Source organism: Cricetulus griseus, chromosome 3, assembly GCF_003668045.3.
Source record: "Cricetulus griseus strain 17A/GY chromosome 3, alternate assembly CriGri-PICRH-1.0, whole genome shotgun sequence".
In the NCBI taxonomy this organism is placed as follows: domain Eukaryota; kingdom Metazoa; phylum Chordata; class Mammalia; order Rodentia; family Cricetidae; genus Cricetulus; species Cricetulus griseus.
This window is the reverse complement of record NC_048596.1, coordinates 257,865,381-257,890,757: the sequence shown is the minus strand read 5'-3', so window position 1 is coordinate 257,890,757 and position 25,377 is coordinate 257,865,381. Positions and strand designations below refer to the sequence as shown.

General features: G+C 43.9%; 1 protein-coding gene across 2 annotated transcripts in view; it reads right to left on the bottom strand.

The window, feature by feature from the left end:
- Positions 1 to 452: 452 nt before the first annotated feature.
- Positions 453 to 25,377, bottom strand: part of Dsp (desmoplakin) — a 45,402-nt gene continuing 20,477 nt past the window's right edge. The window contains exons 6-24 of one of the 2 annotated variants that reach the window (XM_027410382.2): positions 24,960 to 25,010; positions 23,478 to 23,639; positions 22,224 to 22,328; positions 21,327 to 21,422; positions 20,054 to 20,179; positions 19,453 to 19,605; positions 17,501 to 17,655; positions 16,653 to 16,779; positions 15,678 to 15,879; positions 14,838 to 15,064; positions 13,680 to 13,846; positions 13,205 to 13,343; positions 12,066 to 12,259; positions 11,048 to 11,210; positions 10,403 to 10,486; positions 9,358 to 9,465; positions 8,546 to 8,644; positions 5,396 to 7,690; positions 453 to 4,360 (exon numbers count right to left, since the gene is read on the bottom strand). In XM_027410382.2, coding sequence (XP_027266183.1) covers positions 1,124 to 4,360; positions 5,396 to 7,690; positions 8,546 to 8,644; positions 9,358 to 9,465; positions 10,403 to 10,486; positions 11,048 to 11,210; positions 12,066 to 12,259; positions 13,205 to 13,343; positions 13,680 to 13,846; positions 14,838 to 15,064; positions 15,678 to 15,879; positions 16,653 to 16,779; positions 17,501 to 17,655; positions 19,453 to 19,605; positions 20,054 to 20,179; positions 21,327 to 21,422; positions 22,224 to 22,328; positions 23,478 to 23,639; positions 24,960 to 25,010 — 7,890 coding nt within the window. In that variant the 3' untranslated portion in view covers positions 453 to 1,123. The remainder of the gene's footprint in view (positions 4,361 to 5,395; positions 7,691 to 8,545; positions 8,645 to 9,357; positions 9,466 to 10,402; positions 10,487 to 11,047; positions 11,211 to 12,065; positions 12,260 to 13,204; positions 13,344 to 13,679; positions 13,847 to 14,837; positions 15,065 to 15,677; positions 15,880 to 16,652; positions 16,780 to 17,500; positions 17,656 to 19,452; positions 19,606 to 20,053; positions 20,180 to 21,326; positions 21,423 to 22,223; positions 22,329 to 23,477; positions 23,640 to 24,959; positions 25,011 to 25,377) is intronic. The other variant, XM_027410383.2, reaches the window with a different exon arrangement.

Here is a 25,377-nt window from a genome sequence, read left to right as displayed (position 1 = left end):
ATGGAGCCAAGGATTATGAACTGAAACCATGAGACAGAATAAATCATTCCGTATACATAAGCTCAACATTTTCTTTTTCCTTTTGGAGGATAAAATGGAACATTACTTCTTTCCAGTCTATCCAGTAAGGAATCTCAGCCATTTTTCCCCCCAGCACTATGATATTTTTTGCTGAACTTATCTAGAATAAACCAGAACAGGGCTTTGGTCTCTAGAATGATCTGCTTCTCTAAGTTTCTTTCCAAGGAGCTAAACTGAAAGAAATAAATTCAGAAGACCATCTCTTCTTTAAAAAAACAAAAAACAAAAAATTCAACCTAGTATTTTGAGGGGCTTTCTTATTAAGTTAGTTAGTAAACAAATGCTTTAAATCTATGTTATGATACATAAAAATCAGCCACTAACTGTCCTTGTATGTATGTGTAAGGCACTATGAAATCAATACACAAAAATTTCCAAAGTCTAAAAGTTTATTGTCAGAACAGCAAACTTCACAAAGACACCTTTTTTAAAGCACATAGAAAATGACAAGCCAAATAAACAGGAAACCTTGACTAACAAAGAGCAAAGTTTGCTGCTATTGTGGACATAGTCAAAGTAATACCAAACCAAACAAGTGCATGTAAGAGTATATGGGTAATACAATCTATGTTCTCAAACTAAGGGAAACTTGGGACAAAATGCTTGGAGCGGGGAGGGGGCAGTTTTCTCCTAATATAGAAAGTGTAACTATTTAGGTTAGAAATAACAAAACGAGGACTAAGACACCAGCAATCCGTTTAATCTCTATCTCCAAGCCCAGAAATTGGACCTTCTAGGCCCCCAAAAAAAGTTACAGAAAATTGATCAAAACAGAAGGGAAGAAATACATTCTAAATTCAATTTGCCCCATCCTTACAAATGATTGCCACTTCACATTCACTACGTGGAAGCACACTACATTAGTTGAGCCAAAAGCTAGAGAAGCCAAATGAGCCTTTACTACTGGAATTTTATTGCGGCTACGTCTCAAGCATCGAATGTTCTACCGCTATACTGCAAGCACCAGGTTTCCGTTGTTATTTAAGATGAAGGAGAAATTCACACAAATGATTCTGAAGTGAGGCAAAACCATTTCTGACCCCTAGTGCCCAATGGAGCTACTGCTAAATGAGTAGGAGTAGGAGTAGGAGGAGGAATTGCCGGTAGCATCGAAGCTTCCTCGCCGAGACCCGCTGCGGGACCCAGAGCGGGAGCCTGAGCGAGATCCCGACCTCGAACCAGAGCGGGAGCCTGGGGCAGACATGTTATAAGGGCTAGGCAAACCCTTGGAGGACACGGAGGCGGCTTCCAGAAGGCGCAGCCCAGTGATGTCTTCCACCATGGAGCGATTCATGGCATCCTTGTAGGAGATTTTTAATTTGGTTTTGGGGCAGGTGAGGATTTTGGCATAGCTGCTGATATCTTGCAACCTCTGAGCCGCACGGCCGTCGATGAAACCCTTTCGGATGGCTTCTTCGGTGCTGATCCTCCCATGCACTTCTGGGTCAACCAGGCCTCCGGTGAGGTACTGGAACTCCAGGAAGCGCTGGCCTGCCTCATAGGGAAGCCACTTTTCCTTCACTGCCTCTGCTGCAGACATCTTCTTCTTTCCTTTTACACCTTCAAAGCCAATGAAGGCCTTCTGGGCAGGCTTCAGCCTGGTGGCCATATCTTGGTCAATGAGGCCCTGGGAGACGGCATCTTGAAGAGACAGCTTCTGACCCGTGGTAGGGTGGATGATGCCACCAGTGCAGGCCTGAGCCTCCAGAAGCCTCTGCCCAGTGATGCTATCCACAATGCCCCTCTCTATACCTTCTGTGATGGAGATTTTCTCCAGGTTTTCTGTGTCAAAGATGGCTGCAATGGGGCTCGACTCCTCCAGGGGGTCAGACAGAGAGCTGCTTCGGATGGTTAAATTTCTAACGCTGGATATGGTAGAAATCTTGCTTACGGATTCGTGCCGGGAGCTGCTAAAAACATCGTCGTTGACACCGCCGCCCAAGCCGCTGCTGTTGCCAACGCCGTTTTTCAAGGAGATCATATCAGCGAACTGTGTGAGGCTCAGGCTGCCGGATCGGTACTGATCAAAGAACTTCCTGTCGACGAGGCCTTTGTCGATAGCATCTTGAATGTCATACTGACTGCCCGTCTTCCTGTCCACCAGGACCACCCTGGTGGAGCCATCGGACCCTGTGATGGTTATTTCTTCCCACTCGCACTCCTGCTCACACAGCTCTTTGAAGGTTTCGTAATCAATAAGGCCTTTCTTGTAGGCCTCCTGAACAGACATCTCCTTGTTGGTTTCCGGGTCAACTATGACCACTCGCCGCTTCCGGAGGGTATTCTTTTGCGACGTCTGCACCTGTTTCTTCTTTTCTTTCAGAGGCAGAAGGCAGAGCCCTGTTTCCTCATCCTTGATGCATCTTTCCTTCAGTTGCAGATAGGTAAGGTTTTCCTCCGTGTTTGGATCAAAAAAGCCTTTGGTGTCATCACTTGGGTCTGAGAGGATCTCGCTAAGCTCCTCATTAAAGTATCCCCTCTTATACGCCATGTCAACCGGCAAACGATGGCTCTCCTTTGGATCGATGATGCCGCCGGTTGCGATCTGTGCTTCCAGCAGACGAATGCCGTGGCCCTTCTCGATGAGCTCTTTGTTCATTGCTTGGAACAAAGAGATGATGTTTCCTGTTTCAGGGTCGTTATACCCAGTGACAGCTCGCTCCGCAGACAGAAGCTTCTCTTTGAACTCAATGCCCACCAGACCTCTTTTGTAGGCTTCCTCCACAGGTAACCTCAAGTTGCTGACAGGATCCACTATAAAACCGGTGGCTGCCTGAGCTTCCAGCAACTCCAGGGCTGTACCAGGTCGAACTAAGCCAATCTTCATAGCCTCATAAATGCCAAGCTTCTGCTTGGTGGTCTCATTATATATGCCCGCTATGCAGCTTGAACCCTGGAGGAAGTCCTTGATTCTCTCACCAACCTCGTCGTAAGAAATCTGACCCGACTCCAGTTCATTTACAGTGGATGGTCTCAATATGCCAGAATCAACCAGTTCGGTGACGGTCACGGGTTGTCTGATTCCTTGGAAGGACATGCTTCTCTTCTGTACTGACAGCAGGAGCAGACCCGTGTGGGGTTCGATTCTGCACCGTTCTCTCAGCTGCATGTAGCTGACCTTCTTCTTGGTGATTGGATCCACGAAGTTTTTCTGACTATCTCGGGGATCATTCAGGGAGCGATACAAATCTCTATCAATCAGCCCACGGGCCAAAGCGACATCTTTTGGCAAAAAGACACTGTTGACGGGGTCTACTACACCCCCTGAAGCAAGCTGGGCTTCCAGCAGGCGCATTCCGGTTTCTCTGTCAATCAAATTCTTCTTGATGGCTTCTGAAACGGACACTGTCTTGCCTGAAAATGGGTCGTCAAACCCAGTGATGGCTTTCTCCGCTGTGTAGATCTGCTGGCGGTCATCGAAGTCAATCAGATCGCGAGCTATGGCATTGTCCACGGTGAGCTTCTCATTCCGATGGGGATCGATGATGCCACCCGTGGCTGCCTGGGCCTCCAGAAGCATGACCGTGGATTCGGGGGTGATGAATTTCTTTCTCTTGGCCTCCACCAACGAGTATTTTTCCTTGGGAGAAGCGGAAGCCCCAGCGATGGCGCCGGCGCCCCGGAGGAAAGGCTGGATCTCAGAAGCCACCTCCTCCACGGACTTCTTCCCCTTCAACAGCTTGTCCAGCGTCGTCTTGTCGATCAGTTGGCACTCATAGAGCTGCATGGCCGTCACCTTCTTCCTCAGCCCGTCAAACACCAGCTTAGAGGAGTCAACAGTCCACTCGTACTCCGTCTGGGTCTCCCGGTGGGACCCATAGGGGCGCTGCCTGAGTTTGTCAATCTCCCTCTGGTGTCGGCAGCGTTCTGTTTCCAGCTGGGACTGCGTCTCCCTGGTGGAATCCTCCAACTTCCGCCTGCACCTCTCCTCGACCCTCTTGATCTCCGCTTGGAGCCTCTCAATCTCACTCCTAAGACTGTTCTTCTCTCGCTCGCTCTTCTCTCTTTCTGACTCTATCTTCCTAATGGCCTCCTCCTTGCGGGAGTACTGGGTTTTCCATTGGTTCAGGTCGTTCTGGATCTGCTGTTTCTCACACTCCAAGCGCTGCTTCACCCTGCTTTCTGCCTCCAGCGTTGCTTTGGCACGGTTCAGTTCATCCTCCAGCCTCTGCAGCCTTGCCTTGTCTTGCTCCAGGACTTTAATCTTCACCAGCAGGCTCTCTCTCTCCTGAACCACTTGAGTGCACTGACTCTTTGACTCCTGAATCCGATTAGATGCCTAGATTTTTAAAAAGAAAGAAATGGGGGAAAATAGTGTTTAGATGTGTAATTTAATCTCTTTTCCTACATATATATTTTAAACATAGTCTCATTTTCCCTGTCTGCATTTTCCCTGCATATACTATTAATTTGTTACCATACACAGTCCTGGAAAAGAAAATATGAAAATGTAGATTGCCACTTTGGTAAATGGCTTCATACTTACTGTTTTGTGTTCCTTTTCCATAGACAAAACTAGAAGTTGTAGACCTGCCTTACTTTTAACAGTAATTATAGCTTGAAAAAAAAGGGGGGGGTAATTTAGCATCCCTGCTGTACCTACATCTCATCTGGTATATTATACTGACACATTTTATAAAGCAATGCAAATTTACAAATACACATACCACCCCGCCCCACACAAATATTGTCCATAGAGGTTATTTTAAAATAAGGGCTTGTTAGAAGAAGAAAAGTCAAGCAAAAAGAAAGGTTAGGATCCTAATCAAAAGACAACAGGACAAGGCATGCAGAAAAGACATCTAAGCAAGGTGGAAATTTAAAATTGTGTAAGAATTAATACATTTGACTGAGAAACAAATTAAAGATGTACGTTCAGACCACTAAATAAGAACAAATAAGAACCACTTTCTATTTTAGTATGTTAAAATTTTGATGTTGGGACTTGAACCCAGGACCTTGAGCATGCAAAGTGCATGATCTACCACTCAGTGAGAGCCCCAGCCAAGAGCTACCTTCTAGAAAGGAGAGTGGAACATTCATGGAAAATATCTTAGATGTTTTTCTCATGCTAAAGTTTTTTAAGTTGGACCAAGCACAGGTTTCCAACAGACTGGCATCCGACACAGCAACAGGACAGAAGGGCAAATGGCATTAGAATTATTTCAAAGCCATAGTATAGATCTAACAGGTAGTAAGTACATGAGCAGGAAGAAAATTAGACCTTCTGGAAGCAGCAAGAGAATAGTTCAGATTAGATCAGGCGTCAGGTATTGAGAAACAGTCAAGCTTTTGATCAAATATTTGTGAATACCTCTAAAGCCTGCTTTTGGAATTTCTCAATTTCCTGTCTCAAATTTTCCCTCTCTCTCTGTAAATCATTAATCAGCCCCTGCAGTTCCAGGGTTCGGTTGTTGCTGATCTGCAGCTGGCTCCTTAGCTCCGAGATAGTTGCGTTTTTATCGCTATCTGCTTCACTCCGGCCCCTCCGCAGGTCATCGTACTCCAGCCTGAGATTGCGTAGTTCTTCCTCCAGCATCAGGTGCTCCTTGGTCAAGTTCTCAGTGAGAGACTGTAGCCTCTCAATCTCTATTTTACTTTCATTGAGGCTTCTGCTTTTGTCTTCTATTGCCTTCTGGAAATGCTCATTCCTCAAGTGAGCCTGCTTGACGTTTTCTTGCTCCTGCACCAACTGCCGCCTAAGGGCCTCCACGTCCAAGGAGAGCCTCCTTAGCTCCTCCTGGGTCCTCTGCTTCTCCCTCAGGTGGCCATCCAGCACATCCCTCTGCTGTCTGAGATCATCCTCGCTCCTTTTCTTAACAATGGATGCCTGCTCCAGCTGCTGGGTCAGGTTGGTGATTTTAATGGCTTGTTCTTTCAAAGATCTCCTCATGCCTTCCAGCTCCTCCTCCAGCATCTTCCTCTTGGAGGAGTCATCGGAGGCTGACCTTTTCAGCCTGTTTAGCTCCTCTTCCACTTTCTGCTTCTGCAACTGCAGATCCTTCAGGGAGCTCTGGAACCTTGTGATGTCCTGATCCTTCACTGTCCTCTCCTGGGAAACTCTCTCATAGTCAATTCTCAGGCGTGTTAATTCCTGTTCCTGCACCTTCAGTTTGCTTATGGTCTCGGTTGCGCTGTTGTTGGCTTTCTGCAGGTCATACTGGGCTCTCTGCAACTTGGAATTTTCATCCTCCAGACATTTCCTCTCGTTGGTTTCTTTTTCTACCAATTGTTTGAGCCTTTCGATCTCCTTGTTTTTATCCTGGATGGTCTTGGCAGCATCATCTAAGGACTGCTTGTACCTCAAGCCCTCTTCAGTTCGCATCTGAGTGACCTGTCGCAGCTCTATCTCCAACTGCTGTTTCCTCTGTGACATCTCTGAGCCGGTGGCCTTTTGCTGCTGGACATTTTCTTCGACCCTCCTGAGATTGTCGGTGGTCTGGGCTAGCGTGTTCTTCAGCCTCTTTACCTCCTCAGACAAACTCCTGTTTTCTCTGGTGAGATTGTCTATCTGAGCTCGGTAGCCACTGGTGTCCTCTTCCTTTTGCATGGTCAGCTGGTGGATGGTGGTCTTGGTGATGTTGATCTCCGTCTCAAACTGGTTTTTTAAGCTAATGATCTCCTCATCGTAACTGTTTCTTACCTTACTCAGTTCATTTTCGTATTCCCATCGGCGCTTGGCCTCATCCTGAAACTCGGCTTTGAGTCTCTCGATCTCTTTATTTTTGTCCTGAATTGTCTTGGCAGCCTCCTCCAGGGATTGCTTGTGCCTTGCGTTGTCCTCCGAGCGCTGCTGAATGACCTGCTTCAGTTCGATCTCCAGGTGTTGCTTCTTTTGCATGATTTCTGAGCCACAGGCTTTCTGCTGAAGGGCATTTTCCTCAGCCCGCCTCCGCTGCTCTGTGGCCTGCAAGATACTGTCATTGAGCCTGACTATCTCATCCTTGAGATCACGGTTCTCCCGGGAGAGTCTGTCAAGCTGATTTCTGAGATTCTTGGAATCGTCTTCCTTCTGCATGGAGATCTCCTTGATGGTGGTCTTCGTAATGTTAATCTCTGTTTCATACTTGTTCCTTAAATTACTCATCTCCTCATTATAGTGGTTTCTTACCTTTGCCAGCTCATTTTCATATTCTCTCTTCCGGGCGCCCTCCTCCTGCAGCAGAACCCTCAACCTCTCTATCTCGTACTCCTTCTCCTTGATGGCTTTCTCAGACTCCAGCTTCTGCCAGCCAAGGTTCTCCTTCTCACATTGCCTTGCCTTCTGCAACTGATCATAGTCATTCTTCTGTTGGTCAAATCTGTCTTCCACGGTCTTTCTCCTGCGCTTTTCGTCTTCGATCTCATATGTCAGTCGGGTGATCTTCTCATTGAGCTCCTTGATTTGGCCGTAGCACTTGTCCAGGTTTTGCTTGGCTGATTTTCCATCCAGCTCAGCTTGTCTCTTCAGTTCCTCCAGGCTTACAAGCTTTGCTTTGAACTGGGAACATTCTGCCTGGTATTTCTGCAGGTTCTGATCCAGGAACTTATTCTTATTGCAGTTTTCCGAGTTGGCATCTCGGGCCAGTCTTAGCTCCTCTTCCAAAACTTCAATTTTGGTATTTTTCAGCTGTGGATATGAAATTAGAAATAATGTTGAAAAAAAAGCACTTTGTACCACAAGGAAGAAACAGCACTTTTCCTCTTCAGAACTGTATGTATTTCCTTTACACACACACACACACACACACACACACACACACACACACACACACAAATATCAGAAAAAAAACTACCAGAAAAAATTCAAAGACCCTCCGTGCCTATCATAATGCTTCCATCAGCTGCTCCTATGGTCTTAGGGAGTGATATCAACTTTGAACTCCAGTCTCCTCAGTTTTTAAAATGAAGTAATTTCCCCCACGAACAAAAGCTTACGATTAACTGTGCATGGTGGCACTTCCTATAATCCTACACTTCAGAGGCTGGGGTAGGAGGATTAGGAATTTGAGGCCAGCTTACTTTTTTTTTTTTGTCTCACAAACAAAATCCAAAAGCTTCTGATTTGATATATCATGTACTTTTCATTCAAAGACACAGAGCGAATGAACTCAATTCTCTTCTCAAAAAGGGAGAATAACTGAATAACGATTCGATGTTAAAGATTAAAATCCAGCTAGTCCAGGGTGAGCTTCTCTGAAATTTTGCATAAATAAAGCAAATTCCTCTGCTAAGCACTAAATGAAACCATGGGTTTGAACAAAGGAATGTAATCACAATTTGGCAAATACTATCTGAGTTCACTTGGAGCAGCCATGCAAGAGCACAACACTGAGGCCAGACTCAAACTGTGTCATACCAGCTATTTGGAGCACAGATAATAAGAAAGAAGAGATATAACGAAGCAGAGATAAGGTTCTATGATATTTCTTTCTTTCTTTAAAAAACAAAAAACAAACAACAAAACTCCAAGGAAACGAATTACCTTCAGATCTTCCAAACTCTTTAGCATCTCACTTAAGAACCTGTAGTAGTCTCCAGACCTTGTCAGCAGTTCTATGTACCGCGCATGAATATCTGCAGCCTTGGGGGGAAAGAGAAAAAAAAATGCAGTATATATTTATATTTTCTGGATGGAAAAAAATGCAGTATATATATTTATATACTGCATTTCTTAAAAGCCCCTTGCAAGTTGACTAATTTTGTTTTCTTAAAATAATAAAACAGTGGCATTATAATATAAAGAGTAAATTCCCTTTGGTCAGTTGTGCTGGATCCAGAATCTAGAAATATAGCAACAACACAAAGGACCAGAGCCATCTGGGTTCCTTATCTTTCTAGGCTATCCCCCTAGCCCACAGTTGACATTCTCTGACATCTTTGGGGAAATGCTGTCTTTTAGAAATATGCTATATAACTTCCACTTCTCAGGAGTTGAACTTATACCAAATACAAGCAAGTCAAGTCCAATATACAAATGACATACTTGGACTTCAGGATCATTTCCTAAATTGTGTCATGTGTAGATGACTCACACAGAAGGGAGCCTAAAAAGGCCAAATAAGCCCTGAATTTCAGTGGGTACTCTATACCAGGGGATGCATTCAGGCAGGGTAGGGAAGCTGGGCAGGAAACAGGAAAAAGACAGGCAGAAGGGACAACAGACATTAAGAGACATGCAATGACTTTCGATGGCAGACATAAAGAGCTATGTAATGACTTATGATGGGAGCTATTAAGAGATATGTAATGACTTTTGATGGCAGCCTATTAAGAGATAAGTAATGACTTATATACCTCTTGAAGAATCACCCCAGATGGGGACTGAACCATGGTCCTCTTGATAGGTATGTTCAGTAGAGTTTCCAGCCCAGAGGTGTATGATGCCAGCTGGAGTTCATAATCCTGTAGAATAAAAAAGTTTAAGAAAGGCATCTTTGTTTTGGTGGGTACTCAAACCAGGGATCTTCCCTGTGAGGGAAACACTACCACTAAGCTATACCCCAGCCCTTAGAAAACCTGTGTTTGTTTTCGTTTTTTGAGACCCAGTCTCACTCTGTTTCAGAATGGCCTGGAACTCACTGTCTTGTTCAGGCTGGCTTGAATTCACAGCAATACTCCTGCCTCAGCCTCCTGAGTGCTAGGATTGCACATGTAACCCATCACATGTAGCTCATAAAAACAGTCTTAATAGACTTAAAAAGAGTCACTAGCAGTCTATAATTCCATAGATTTATATCATCACAAATTATTTCCAAAAATTATCTACAAAGGCCATTGGCAACATTAATATTGTTAATATTATTATTAAATGTTTATTTTTGTACAGAGGGCCAACCTAATGAATAAAAGCTAGCCCTTTTCACAGGGATATTTCCAAAGTGCAATGAATTCAAGTAAACAAGACCCAAACTTTGCTATTTAGAAGCATGGGCCTTGAATGGGTGAGCTATCTCTCCAACCTGAATTCAAGTAAATAAATAAGAAACAGATTCTTAAGGCCAGAATATATACAATTACCACCTTTAAGAAGTGTATAATCTTTAAAGCAAAACAACAAATAATGCTATATTTAATAAGTTAATAATATTCTTGATGAAATAACAACCTTTCAATTTTTTAATAATTATTTTGAGGGTAACTTGCAAAGTCAGTTTTCTCCTAACATGTGAGTTCTGGGGACCAAACTCAGTATCAAGCACCTTTATCTAAGTGAGCCATCCTGCCAGCCAGCATCAACCATTCTTTTTCTAAATCTTTGGTATTTTGATACACCAATACAGTGAATTTCCATTCTATACCCTCCCCCACTGTACCAACATTCTTAATGAAACCAATATACCTTAATTGAGTTTGCACAAAGTTCAGCAATTTTGTGGACTTCTTCTGATTTATCTCGTTTGCCAGATATTTCATTGTGCAGGTTCTATGCAGAGAATAAAATATTTACAAATGTTAAGGCATATAAGTACAAGCATTATTTCACATTTACAATGGTTATTTTTTCCTTCGGCTTATTGCTGTGTGGACTCATGCTCAGTAATGGCTTGAGAGAAGAACTTGTCTCCTTTCAGAAAGGAGAAGAAAGCCCTGTGATTTATTACTTACAGGAGATACTTTCAATCAGCACTTTTATGTATCCATCGTTACTTTTTTTTTTTTTTTTTTCCTTTTTGAGATAGGATCAAGGTTGACCTTGAACACAAGGTCCTCCTATCTCAGCTCCCAAGCCCTGGGGTATAGGCATGCACTACATCAACTCAACTATAACCATTCCTTACCATGACATGAAAACCACCTCCACTATTAATAGTTTTCAATTGTATTTCTTCCCAAACAGCCCAGTGGCTTCTCCTCTGTGCGCACTTTAAACATTCACAAAGTGAATTCATAACGTGAAATATTCATAACTTCAAACCAGGAGCAAACACAGCTTAAAACCAATCAAACTCAACAGAGAGCTTTGGGATGACAAGTGTGTTTATACCTTCTGCTCATTCAAAAATCGCATGACTGTGTTGGAATCTCCAAACTTCATGGACTCTAAAGAGTCCTGGCGGCGTTTGGCATCATAGAGCCACTTGCAGAAACTCTGATAGTTATCTCGATAATTCCTCAGTTGTTTGATTTGTTTCTCCAGGTCCCACAATCTAGAAAAAATATATAAAAATTTTAAGACACTCTTATAAGTATTTCCTAAAATTTTCCTTGGTGTCTAACATGCAAACACAAAAACTGAAATGTGAATATTCATCATAGCATTTTTTTCATCGTATCTCGAAACTAAACCCATAACTATCCATAAACTTTGGTACAATTCCAAACAAATGAATAGTACCTAGCCATAAAAAGAGATGAAAAATTGGGTTTGGTAGCACTTGGGAGGTAGAGGTGGGAAGACCAAGGGTTTAGGGCCAATCTTGGCTGCACGTGGCACTGGAAGCCAGCCAGTGTTACATGAGATCCTGTCTTACCACCCCTCCCCATAAAAACCTAAAAAATAGACAAAATTCAACTGGCAGAAAGTTAATTTAATTTTTAAAAGACAGATGGAAAAAAAGTACTCAAGTGTGATGGTACATGCCAATAATCCTTGTACTTAGGAGGCTGAGGCAGGAGGATCTCAAGTTCTAACCCAGCCTAAGCTATATAGCATGACTCTATTTCAAAACATCCAGGGCTTGGGGAGTAGATCAGAGGGGAGTAGTGCACTTGTCTAGAATAGGGAAGGCCATGGGTTCAATCCCCACTACCACAGAAATAAACAAATAAGATTAAATAAACAATGTACAAAACATGCCACAATAGAGATGAAGCATGGAAGCTGCACAATATGTAGAAACCTACACACTGTATGAGGACAGGTGGATAAAATGTTCAGCGTAATCAAAACCAGTGACAGAAAGTAGGCTGGCCAAGCAAAGGCACTGCTTTCTGACAATGATGGCCTCTGGTGGCATTTGAACCACTGAATGGGAAGACCATGGGCAAGGAGGTTGACACACCTGAAGTCTATCTGTTTATCTATCTTTTGCCAGCGATCTGTCAGCTGCATCACTTTCTCATTGAACTTGCCCAGGTCCAGGTCATAGAGAGGGTACTGCTGTGAGGACTGAGAGTGGATTTGCTGGGCCTTCTGCAGCTCTGTCTTCATGGTGGCCAATAGGGACTTTTTCAAGTTCAAGTCACTTTTTATTTTCTGAAAATTAAAGGGGGGAAAAGTTACATACACATTAATCTCTTCCTGCATTGTATGGCACTCCCAAGTCACTGTTCATTTTGTTTACTTATTTATCTATTTCTGGTGCTGAGGCAAATAACACCCTACCACCTACCACTAAGTTGCATATCATTAACTTTGAAAGAGGAAGGTCTAGGGGTACAGCCCAGCATTAGAGCAGGAGCTTAACAGTCACAAGGCTCTGGGCTTGACCCTCAGTAGCTCAAAGATGGCAATCCCTCTGCCTCTGCCTCTCAAGTATTGGGATTACAGGCATGAACTACCACACTTGACTGAGAAGTCCCAAAGTGAAGAAATTATTTCAACTCAGCACTCTACCACCAATTCCCACTACAAATCACTTCCATCCTGTTCCTGCTAGCAGGCCTTTGAAAACAGAGTTCCCTATCAGTGACTGACATCAGCCACGTGTGGCCAATGAAAGCAAGAAAGTCTCCAACCCCATGAAACCTAGCTGCACAAATGAATAAAGCACGAGCTGTTGGTGGCGTAGTAAACACCAGTAATCCCAGTGCCAGGAGGTAGATGCAAGAGGACCAGGAGTTCCAGATCAGCCTCAGCTACATAGTGCTTTTGAGACCAGTGTGACATATATGAGACCCTCTCTTTAAAAAGAAACAGATGGCATGGACTTCAGCCTGTAGTCATATGTCATTACCAACTCACCAATTCTATCAAATAGATCCCATAAGTGTATGATGCTGACACTAGAAGAAACTAGGGTATATGGGCTCTATCCTGTCAGTTTCCCTGTAAAACTATAACTATTCTAAAAATAAAATGTATTTTCAAAAAGTGAAATAAATTAAAACACTCATGAAAGCTTAGTGAGGCTTTGCAGCAGAGGGCCAAGTTCTCTGTCACTTCCTGGAGGCCAGGCTACAGTTAAAACCTTTGCATTACCTTCAGTCCACAGCGATAAGCTTCTACTTTATCCAGGTCCAGACAGACAGTTTCCTCCTCTGTCAGCCTTGCTTCATAGACCTTCAGCATATCCTCTGTTTGCAGAATAGCCTGCAGAAGAGCTCTTATGGAGCACAGGCTGGAAAGACAAGAGATGCAGATAAAGTTTTCAGTGACATAAACGGATGGTGACTGTTGGCTCTTGTCACTAGAAACAGGATGATGTTAAAGTGTGGAGGGAAGGTGGTTGTCTATAAGGTACAAGCTCCAAAAGGCAAAACACATATAACAAATGAAGTCAGGCAAGAATGAAACTTGACAGGGTTGGGCTGGGGATGTGGCTCAGTGAGAGAGTAGTCACACTGGATTCTATGCCCTCCCACCGCCCGCCCTCCACCCCTGCCTGCACCAAAAGGGAAAACAAAAGAAAACTTGAAAATGAAAACTATTCTTGAGGGCTACCAGTTGTGCTCACCTGTTTAAGTAGCCATCTGTGACACCATTGATATTTTCCAGCTTCTGAAAGAGCCCGAATATCTCATTCTGTAAATAGCAGTATTTTTCAGACCCCCGGAAGTTGGCAAGCATGTCCTTAAGCTGATTGAGAACCTCGGCGATGGCTTGGGAGTCATTCTGTACACTCTGCCAAAAGAGAAGGGAAGCACATTTCACTAGCTGTACGAAGGCTTCAAACTTATTTTTATCATGCACCTTTAAGACCTGCAGCATGCTGTTCTGCTCTGCATAAGAAAAATCACTGTCCCAAATATGTATATACATATGGCAGTTTTCATGTATACAAGTAATGTGGCAGGTGACCAACAGGTAAGAGCACCTAAAGTCTAACCCCTTAGCAACATTCAATGAATATATTATTACCCACAGTCCCCTGCTGCATGCCAGATCTCAGACTTGCCTTACTGTAAGTGTGTGCCCACACCTCCTCACTGCCTCCATAGCTCCATCCCCGGTCATCACTATACATCTGTTTTTATATGTTTGACCCCCTTTTCAATTCCATATGTGAGATCACATACTGTTTGTCTTTGTGCATTTGGTCCACCTCACTCAGCATGACATCCCCAGGTTCACACAATTCTCAATTTTTCCTTCTTTTTAAAAACTGAATAATATCCCATGTTGGGCTGGAGAAATGGCTCAGGGGTTAGGAGCCTGTACTGACCTTGCAGAAGACCTGAGTTGGGGGTCTCAGAATTTACCTGGGGCAGCTCACAACTGCCTATAACTCCAGTTCTAGGGGATCTGACACCCTCTTCTGGCCCATTCCTCTCTGACCTTGCCATAATTTAAAATAAATACACATTCCATAATGTACGTATACCACAAGTTTAGCAACCCGCACACACACACACACACACACACACACACACACGTATATATACATACATACATACATACATACATACATACATACATACATACATACATATACATACTCTGTACTGTAGCTGTGTGATCCTTAAGATTAGCTTTTAGCCTTAAAGAAGTCCTTAGTGCAGTAGTGGAAAACAAATACACTTGCCTATAAACATGTAAGCCATGGGGTTTTTACTCATTGGTAGATAAACATAAGGACTCGTGGAATCAGGAGATTAATGTTAATAGATCCTACCTTGAGCTCGTTGATTTTCACTGTGATGTGGTGTGTAGAGCCTTGGTCTGTGAGCAGGAGATTTTTAAGTGTCATCCTGCCCTCACAATGCTCCATCTGCCTACGGATCTTCTGTAGCTCCATCAGCAGCCATGTCTCCTGTTTGTCGTTTTCTCTGTTGGTTTCGATTACTTTATTGTGGTTGACATCTTGGCAGGAGCCCACATGAGTAATTTCAGTTTTGGTGACTGTAAAAATAAATTAAGACCATGAATACAACAGACTGTCCAGCTGGTGAAGTACGAAAATATGCCTACTCCCCATGACTTCATCCTAGAACTCAGGCATACAAAGCATTTTATACATCTGCTATGTGGCAGGTAAGGCTTATTGTCCCCCAAATAGTCATGTGCTGGAAGACTGGTCCCTAGTGAAAGAGTACTGATGTAGCGGGGTCTTTAAGAGGTGGACCTAGTAGAAGATGATTAGATTATGAGGGTACCACTCTCAGCAAGGATGAATGCCCATCCCCTAGGAGTTGGATAAGTTCTGGCACTGACCAGTCCTCAACAGCATCATTTATTCTAAAGTTACTCCAGGCATCAGTCCTTTCTGCACGTTACCATACCCCTTCTACTCCTCTGTTGATTTAGGACAGAGCCGAGAATCACTTGCCAGGCTCCATACTGTTTCCCAGCCAGCAGAGTAATGAACTAAACAAACTTCTTTGCTTTACAAATTATCCAATTTCAGGTATTTTGTTATATCAACACAGAGCATCCTAAGTATCTTTCAAAGGGACAGCTTTACACAAAACCACATATGTGACTAATCTAAAGAGAAAAGATGGTCCAGGCTGACCTGTCTGGTGCTGGGGGTGGCCAGGCAGCTGAATGACCAGGGTCTGGTAGTGCTTCTGGGCGTCAGTGAACTGAGACTGCATCCTCCGCTTGTCATCGTCTCCAAACATCTCTGAGCCTTGGCTGTTTTTGATGAAATCTTGGTAGTGGAGCTCAAGGTCTTCAATGGTCTTCATGTAATCCTCCTGTCTCATGGTTTTCAGCTAGAGGTGAATCAGGCATGGTGAGTTGAGAAGACGTGAATGTCCTCATACCCCCGTGCAAGAAGAATGCAAGACAGAGTGGACAGGGCAACCTTCATCATAGGCCAACTAAGATTTTTAAAAAAGGTTTTGGGGTTTTGTCCGTGTTGCTAAGGGGCACAGCAGTAGCTTGCCAGTGGCTTTTTCCTTCACAGGATATTTTTCTTCAAACAAACTATTGTGCAGAAATTCAAATGTAAACAAAGCACACTGAAACACAGGGACTCAGGGGCCCTAAAGTTTCCTAGCCTCTTCCCTTCTCACTTTTCGCTCCATCAAGGGACTCTTCCACCCAAGGCACTGCCAGCCACACCTTAAGGACCTCTGGCTTAGAGGAATGCTTTCAGAGATCTTCCAAGAATCATCCTGACCTCCCGTCCTGCCATGCTTCAGTACATAGGTCTGACCTCATTCCCATTATCTTAAGGAGCTGGGTACCCACCCTGTCTTTTTTCATAGGTATTTCTGGCTTTTCAGATCACTTCAGTGAGTTTCTGTGCATCTCATGGCCAGCCATGTGCTAATTCCTTGTTTTATGGCGCTAGCAGAAGCACCCAAGGTTTCACGCATGCTAAGCAAGCTTTCTGCCCCTGAGCGCCACCCCACTCTGTACAGTACTGGACAGGACCAGTCCTGTGGAAGGCTACAAGGCCTCCTGTGGTGAGACACAAAATCCTCGTGTGTCCAGTGAGGTCAAGCAGTGAGGGACCCGCTAGGCAGCCCCGAGGACATACCTTGGCAATTGTCATGGCCCTGATCTTCTCGATGTCAATCATGCAGTAGTGCCAAGACACCAGGCTCTTCATGTTGATGTACAGCTGGTTCCACAGAGCCAAGATGGCTTCATAGTACTGCTCAATCCTGGAAGGAGGAAAAGGAAAACACTCCAGCCCAAACTGCCCGGAAATCTAAACCAAACCTTATGAAATGATTGTACAATTTTTAAACTATCAATACTTCAATAGATTCAGACTAACCTACTTCCCAGAAGTAAATTCTCAACTTTATCTATAGTCATGCAGATCACTTAAATCATTCTGGTTGACACAGGCTATCTAATTTTTTTGTTGTATTGACTGCTGGCAGTATTTTAACTGGCAAGTGGCTCAAATGCGGACCACCCCCTAACCCAGGACAAGAGAGGGAAGGATGGCATACCCAACACTCCCCACTCTGCATGAGAATCAAGATTCCCAAACTAAAACATTTGAAAGAATCTGCTGTGGACAGTCTATACAATGTATGTCCCACCTGCTGGTGAACGCATGCAGACATGAGGGACATGACTACATTTGAAATAACTTAGCTGCTAGGAAAGAGAAGACCATCAAAACAGCCGCTTCAAAGGGTATGGCAAGTGTCACTCATGCTTGCCTCTAACTCTCCTAATGGTCAGATATTCTCTTCTATCCATAATAAAATCTTCAACATAATTTGCAAGACACAGTAACGGTGACTTCATTAAGTTCCTTTTCTGGGGGACGATGACAGTAAGCAACACTGCTTTAAGCTTCCTGTTCAGACACAAGCACTCCTGTCCGCACCGCTCAGTGTCACAGCTGCTGGGGACTTCAGAACTTACTTGCAAGAAAGGTCCACGGCCAGTGGGTTTGGAGGAGGGATGATGAGGCCCACAGAAGGGACGAGCATGTCAACACCTCCGGGACCCGTCACGTACCACTTGCTGCGCTCATTGTTGTCCTTCAGGATGCATTCGTCCCCCTTGTGTACAATTTTCTGCCGGGTAAAGAAACAGGGATGACAATGAAGACATAGAAACTGGTGACACTCTCATGCTTGCTTTTCCCCATCAAATGAAGACAATCTTGACACTCCCGAGCAGTAACTATGTATAAGTAATACCTGTGAGCCGAAGGGTATCTAAATAGTTAGCTACACCCTAAGCAAGCTGGAGAAAGAAACTCTACAAAGATTGCCCAGGAATGTGAGAACACCTCTTTCACAAGGCAAACCCTCATCATATCTTCTTCCTGTTTTGAGTTCATGCTTTATATATTAGATGTGGGTGGGGTCACTTGCCTCACTCATTTGCTCTTAAATTTTAAAAATAAATAAAATCATGGTCTTAGTCTGTTTAAAAAAAAAAAAAGGCCACCCTTCTAAATGAAGGTCTGGTGGCTCAGGCCTGTAGTCCTCATGAGGCAGAGGCAGGAGGATTACAAATTCAAAGGCTGCCTGAGATTTGAGTAAGATTAAGGATAGCCTGGTCCATTTAGCAAGATCTTGTCTCATAACAGTAAGCATGAAAAGGCCTGGACATATGTGACTGCCTGACATGTGTGAGGCCCTAAGTTTAATGGCCAATACAATAAAAAAATAAATAAATTCAATTAATTAATTCCAGCTTGGTTTTTTTTTCCTTTCTTTCTTTTTTTTTTTTTTTTTTTTTTTTTTTTTTTTTTTTTTTTTTTTTTTTTTCAGCCTGGACTGGCCTGAAACTCATTCTGTAGACCAGGACAACCTTAAACTCACAGAGATCCTTCTGTTTCTGCCTCCCATATGCTGGGATTAAAGGCTTTCAGGCCCTATAGAGTTTCTTAAGATAAGGGCTAGAGGTGCAACTCGGTGACAAAGTGCTTACTTAGCCCTGGGCCCTAGCACCACAGAAATAAAAAACAAAAACAAATAGGAAAAATACTAACCTACCTATTAAAGCAACAATCCATAAGAAATTTGATTTTTTTACCTCATATTTCAATCTAATCAACTTTTTTCCTTTTCTTTCTTTCTTTCTTTATTTTTATTTTTATTTTTTTGGTTGTTGCTTGAAACAAGGTCTCACTCTGTACCCTGAGCTGACTTCCAATCTGAGGGAATTCTGTTTCAGCCTCCCAAATGCTGGGATTGCAGGTGTGTGCCACCATGCTCAATCCAGCTTACTTCTTTCCCACCACACAAAGTTAGAACATTCCACAGGGAAGAACAGACAACCGTTTCATAAAGCTCATCTAACCAGGTAATCCTTCCAATTTTGATTGTAAGGAAACAGCACTGTGGAAGTCACACAGATAAGAACAGAAACTAACCCATTTCTCTATAAACCTGTGCTTCTCACAGAGCCAGCAGGACTAGTGTGATCCAGAACTGCCAATAATCTGCAGGAGCTATGACAGTGCCATTTCCTGTTTCCAATGATCCTGTCTGAAACTTAAAGACAGGAGTGGTCACAAACAAGTGGGCTGTAGGTTCCACAAAAAGGAAGTAGTCAACCTTAGAAAGATTTTAAACCTTCGAGATAGCCACTGTCTGGGTAAAGGGGTGGAGCTCAGAGGTACAGTACAGGCTCTGCATAGCTGGAGCTTTGCCTCCTTTCCCCAGCACCAAAAGAAAGCAGCTACTCTCCCGATTCCTGACAGTCCTCGGTGATTCAGCCCAGAGTCACTGCTTGATTTAGAAAAGACATGACTGTGACACTCTTATTGAAACCAAGGTTAGTTTTGCTCTCTTGGTTGACAAAAGCTTATGTGAAGAAAAGGGAAGGCTCTGCCATGCTTCTGAACACGGAGCACACACCTGGTCTTGTTTGTAGTCACACAGAGCCCTGAGAATAATGGGCTTGTTGCTCCTGTAGTCTGGGTTTCGAGGCTTCAGCTGCACAATCTTCTTAGACTTGTTTACCAAGTTCTGCACCTGCCGCTTGTACTCAAGGATTTTCTCCCGTTCTTTCTGCAATGGCAAGAACAAGCTGCCTTAAACACAGGAACCCTGTGAGTTTTAGAGGCCTCTTGGGGAAACATAGCTATAGTTCCATTAGTAATAATAAGCCACAAATTCATCAGGAGGGAAGATAACCTTCCACGAACGGTAAGCCTGTTGAATTAACTGGGCAGGAGAGACCATTTCTGAGAAAGGGCCATGAGGATAAAATGAGAAGTTCGTTTTCCCAAGGGGCTGGCCAAGTTAAGTCACGGTATTCTCTCCACTCAGTCAATTACTGAGATACTGAAGCAAAGGCCCTTCCCTACTGTAGGTGCTACAGAGATGCCACAGAAAAATGAAGAAATTGAGGTCTAGGCTCTGGGTGTGTGCTGTACTCCATCACAGCCTGCCCTGGGTCTGGGGGCCATCAAATCCCCTGGGTGCAGCTGCTGAGGGGCTGGGTGTGGCACGGTACCTCCAGCTCTTTGATCTGCTCCAGCAGGTGCTGAAGAGGCATGTTCTTGTCACAGGGGTACTTCTTCCTGATGGAGTCCTGCAGGCCCTTTAGGTAGGCTTCAGTTGACTGGGCCTCTTCAAAAAACTGTTAGGGATGACAACAGCTCCAGTCAGTGAAAAGGCTCTCAAAGTCAGGGTTCAGATCTTGACTGTCATGCAAAGGCTTTTGTGTTAAAGGCCAGGCTCCCAGAGTGTCACTTAACGGGGTGAAATCCTTAGAAGAAAGTGCATCAAAGGTAGACTTTGGATCATTGGGGTGTGCTTTAGGAGAGAATCGTGGAACCCCAGCCTCCTCTTCTTCCTCCCCTTACTCTCTGGCAGTTTTGTTCTCTCCTGCACTCCCTGCTATGATGAGCTATCTCTTCACCGGCTAGAATAATGGGGCACCTGGGTCCCAGACTGGACCATCTAAAACTGTTGGCCAAATAAACGTTTTCATCTGCATAAGTTAATTATCCTGGGCATTTTGCTAAAATTAGGGGCCAGCTAACCAACACAACCATTTAGTAGTTCTGGTTCAAGAGCCACCCCCTGTAAGCCCCTTCTAAATGGCTAAAGGAAAAGATTAGAGTAGAAGCATTCACAGACTTGGTAGCAGGGCTGAGTGACTGCTGACCACGTCACAGATCTGTGTTCCTCTAAACCAAGGACTGTAAGTAGGACTTAGACAATATGGTCTAGAGTGCGTCCTTGCTTCAAACACATACTCACAGGATAAGGTAGTGATACCATTGTGATGCATGTGACCCCCTTATTTCAGATCTGTGTAGCATATGTGCTTATTAACACCTCATCCACACAAAGCATGCATGCCCCATGTTATTTTAGACTAAGAAAAGGTCCCTGGAGATCACCATAGGTCTGATCTCCCTATTTAGTATATGAGAAACGGAAGCCTGGAGTCCTAACATGTTCTAAAGTTACACAACTCCATGGTAGAAGGGCTGGGACCAGACATCATCATCGTCATCAACAATTCTTCTCACAGTTCCATGGCCATTCTAAAGGATCAGCCAGGGCCAGCGAGATGGCTCAGTGGGTAAAGATGCCTGTCACCAGGTCTGATGAGCTGAGCCCTATCTCCAGGACCCACATGGTGGAAGAAGAGAGACAACTCAAGCGGGTTGTCCTCTGCCCATTGTGACATGCAGCCACCACCACCACCACCACCACCAACCCCACACACGTGAATGTAGATTTTTTTTAAAAAAAAAAAAGATATGTCTACAAACCTGAAAGTAGGCAGCATTTTCTTTGAGATGGACATCAATGCACTTGGTGATTTGCAGAATCCAACTCCACTGTGTCTGAAGTGTGTCCATATATGCCTGAAACGAGAAAGCATCAAGGCATCAGCTGTCTCCTGTGCCCACTCAGAGGCACAGAGGGGTGCCTCCTGCACAGACCCCTGAGCCAGATGAAGCAGATACCTCTTCACCCCAAGTCAAGCAAACTTTTGTCCAAGGCATGGAGACAGAATATCCCACCTGAGATCTCTTGGTGCAATCAGTTCTTACAAACAGCTACCATCAAAGGGATATCAGTCAAAATAGGTCTTGCCCAAATTGAGCAGCTACTAACCAATCAGAATCGACACTGGGGACAGTGCTGGAGTGGGACTCCCTCTGGCACAGCAAGCCTGTTCTTGGGCAGGCACTAGATCATGGGGAGGTGGGATGAATTCAAGTACAAGGCTTCCGAGACTTAAGATAGTAACTTTTAGCCACTAATACAGCCATAGCAGCACTACCACCTACGGAGCAGCCTTGAGTCTAGCCTACAGATAGAAGTCTCCAGCAAAAGTCAGCAAATACTGCCCAAGGGCCACATCTGGCCTGCTACTTTTATTTATAAAATAAAGCTTTATTGGAACATGGTCATAGTAATTCATAGCTGCTTTTGTGATACAAGGACAGAGTTAAGTCATTGTGACAGAGATCATCTGGTAGAGCATAAGACATTTCTAGTTTCCAAGGGGAAAAATGTGCCAGTCTCTAGCCTAGGGTACTGATCCCCAAATAGAAGATAAAGTTGGCACAGCTTCATAGTGGAGAAGCACAATTCACCCACAGAGACCTCTTTTTTGAAGTTCTGTTCCCTAGTGAAAGTGCAAATCCCATGACGCCTACCTCAATTTTGTCTGAGGCTGGATGCTGATTGAGGACTAGCTGGTCACTTTCTTGTTTAAGCTTATTTAGTTCCTTTTCCTTGACTTCCAGTTGACTCATGCGGATCTGGGAAAGAAAAGACCAAATACATCCTTTACAGAGAGTCAGTTAGGCTTCTGTTAAATTACACTATTTAGAGGCGGCTACATACAAAATTGCATTTTGGGAATGACTGGTGCTAAGGACTCATGTTATACTGTCCTCAAAAACCACAGCATTTTTGATAATGAAAACCAAGGTTAGACTTGTGGCATGACCTAAGGCCATCCAGTAAAATACACATTGAACTAATACATACTGAACATCCCTAACTGCAGATGCTTGGGACCGCAAATGAAACAAATGTTTCAGATTTGGGATCTGCTATTGTAGACTATTTGCATATACATAGAGATATTTTGGAGAGAGGACCCAAGTCTAAAGACAAAATTCATTTACGTTCCCTACCCACCTAGCCTGAAGATAATTTTATACAATATTTTGGGAGGGGCTGGATTTTGATTGCCACCTGTCACCTGAAGTCAGGTGTGGAATATTCTACTTATGGTATCATGGTGGCACTCAAAGTTTTAGAGAGAACATTCTGGATTTCAGATTTTCAAATTACAGGTGCTCAACACATTCTGATTCCTAACTCCAGGTTTTGACCCACTGTTCTATAGTGCCATCCACTCCAGGGTTTCCGGATGGACTGATTCCCACACTATCTATGAACCACTGTCTTCAGGGATATTAAACAATGAACTTGGGGTTGGGGGTTGTTCAGCCAGCAATGGTATATCCCCATAGTCCCATGTACTTGGTAGGATAAGGCAAGATGATTGGGTTCCACAACACAGTGGCATTCCTGACTTACAGAGGGAAACCTTAACTTTAAAAATAAAGGGGGAGAGGCTGGAGAGATGTTCAGTGGTTAAGAGCACTGACTACCCTTCCTGAGGAGTTGGGTTCGAGTCCCAGCACCCACACAAAGCTAACACTCTCCTGTGACTCCAGTTCCTGGGGATATGATGCCCTCTTCTGGCACTTGTGGGCATTGCATGCATATGGTACACAGCTCCACATGCAGGCAAACACATAAAATAAAACTAAATAAATCTCCAGTCACTGACCAGTGTTCCCAAGGTTAAATTAGAAGTGGCTCATCAAGCTATTTAAAAGACCTCTCACTCCTCCCCCGCAGCCGCAGGCTAAAGGCAAGGTGCGGGCTCTTACAGAGAAGGCCTCCTGCTTCTGAGCGATGTTTGTGTTCTTGTCGCTCCAGTCGTACAGCAGCTCCTCCTCCTCGCAGTCGTTGATCCACATGATCTCCCGAGAGGTGGCCTGGATGATGTTCTGCAGCTGGCGCAGGTGATCCATCCTCTCGAAGGACGCTTTCTGCAGACAAGTCCGAGAGCAGTATTAAGATAACAATGCCCGGGTGAACGGTGTTCTCACAGACTGTGCCCACGAACCTGTGTCGTTCTCTACCCAGACCATCTGAGACCAGGTAAAACCTCTGCTGCATTCACCCTTTGTAGGAGAGAGACCCTGTCCGAATTTGTGATGCTTGTACAGCCAGGGCAGTCTCAGATTCGAACATCCTAATTCCAAAGGGTCTTTCCCATCTTTTTCCCCCCTGGTGCTGGAGACACTCAGGGTCTCCCTCACGCTAGAGAAGCACTCTACTTTTGGGCTACGCTTCCAGCCCCTGAAGAGTCTTGATTGAGACAATGATGTCTGAGGCCAGCCAGATGGCTCAGTGGATAAAGAATTTTCTAGACAAGCCAGACGACCTGAGTTCAATATCCAGGACCCATTCGAAGTACTGACTCTACAAAGTTGTCCTCTGACCTCCATTTGCATTATAGCATACCTATATGGATACACACGTGCATAGACACATAAACCCGCATACATGCACACACACACACACATTCATATATGCACACACTGATTATAATAAACAAAAATTAGACCTCCATACACATTATAGCATATGCATACCTATATACACACACACATACACCCACACACATGCACGCACACACCAATTCTAATAAACAAAAAAATTAAAAGATAATGATGTTTGGGTTTAATAATTTTAGATAATTAAGGGGGAACTAGACTCATAGACAAATCAAGTTTTCTCTCGTGGGTAAGTCAGGCTTTGCCCACGTAAATTTCAGGTGCCATCCGCTTTATGCCCATCCCGACAGGAAGGGTAGAGTGTCACCAGCAGCCACACTATTTTAAAAGCATTGTAACCAGCAAGGCAATAGGTAAGGTGAAAATAAGAAGACACAAATGGAAGTATGGAAATCTCTGCTTAGGAATCAAGCAACTGACACCGTCTGTCACGAGATGATGACAGGCTGGTAAAATATGTGAGGAAAACACATTTAGTCTCTGTATTTGTTTAAGAAGGCTGCAATCCTTTATCACCTGCATGCATCTAACAAGAGTCATTTGTGTAAAATTTAACCTAAAAACAGACAATGGAACAGTGCTAGGCACTGTCTTCAGAAACCAAAACAAAACCTTTGAAACGTCAACTCTAAAAGAGAAGCAACAACAATGACAAAATTATCATCTATGAACACAGGAGCCAGTGCGTCCTGGCTCTTTGGTGAACATAAGCCAAGTGTATGTTCCACCAGAGAGGCTTACCACTTGAGGAACTGAACTGAACTGACAACAAAGGCTAAATGGGCTTACCAGCAGGTTTTCATATTCCTCTTCCAACTGATAGATTGCAGACTTCTCGCGCTGGGAAATAAGACAATACAGGTCATTATTTAGTCCTACCCATGGAGGTCTATAAAAAGTGTAGCCCTTCTATACCTCCTTGTAAGATGCTGGCCTCGGCTCTCAGTAAAAAGATACAATTGCTCTATGAGGTCTTTTACCCAGAGTGACCTTTCCCCAGATGGTTTGAGGGCCCCTTTCTGGACATTCATGCCTTCTCCACAAAGTAAATACTCTATCACTTCAAGGCTTGCTATAGAAAATATGATTTTGGATCCTCCATATCTTACAGACATGAAGGAGAAAGCTGGGCAGATACTCAAGCAGACAAGAGTAAGGTTTAAATTGTAAAAAGGCAGGGCAAAGTGAAAGTGAAAACTTGGGTCTA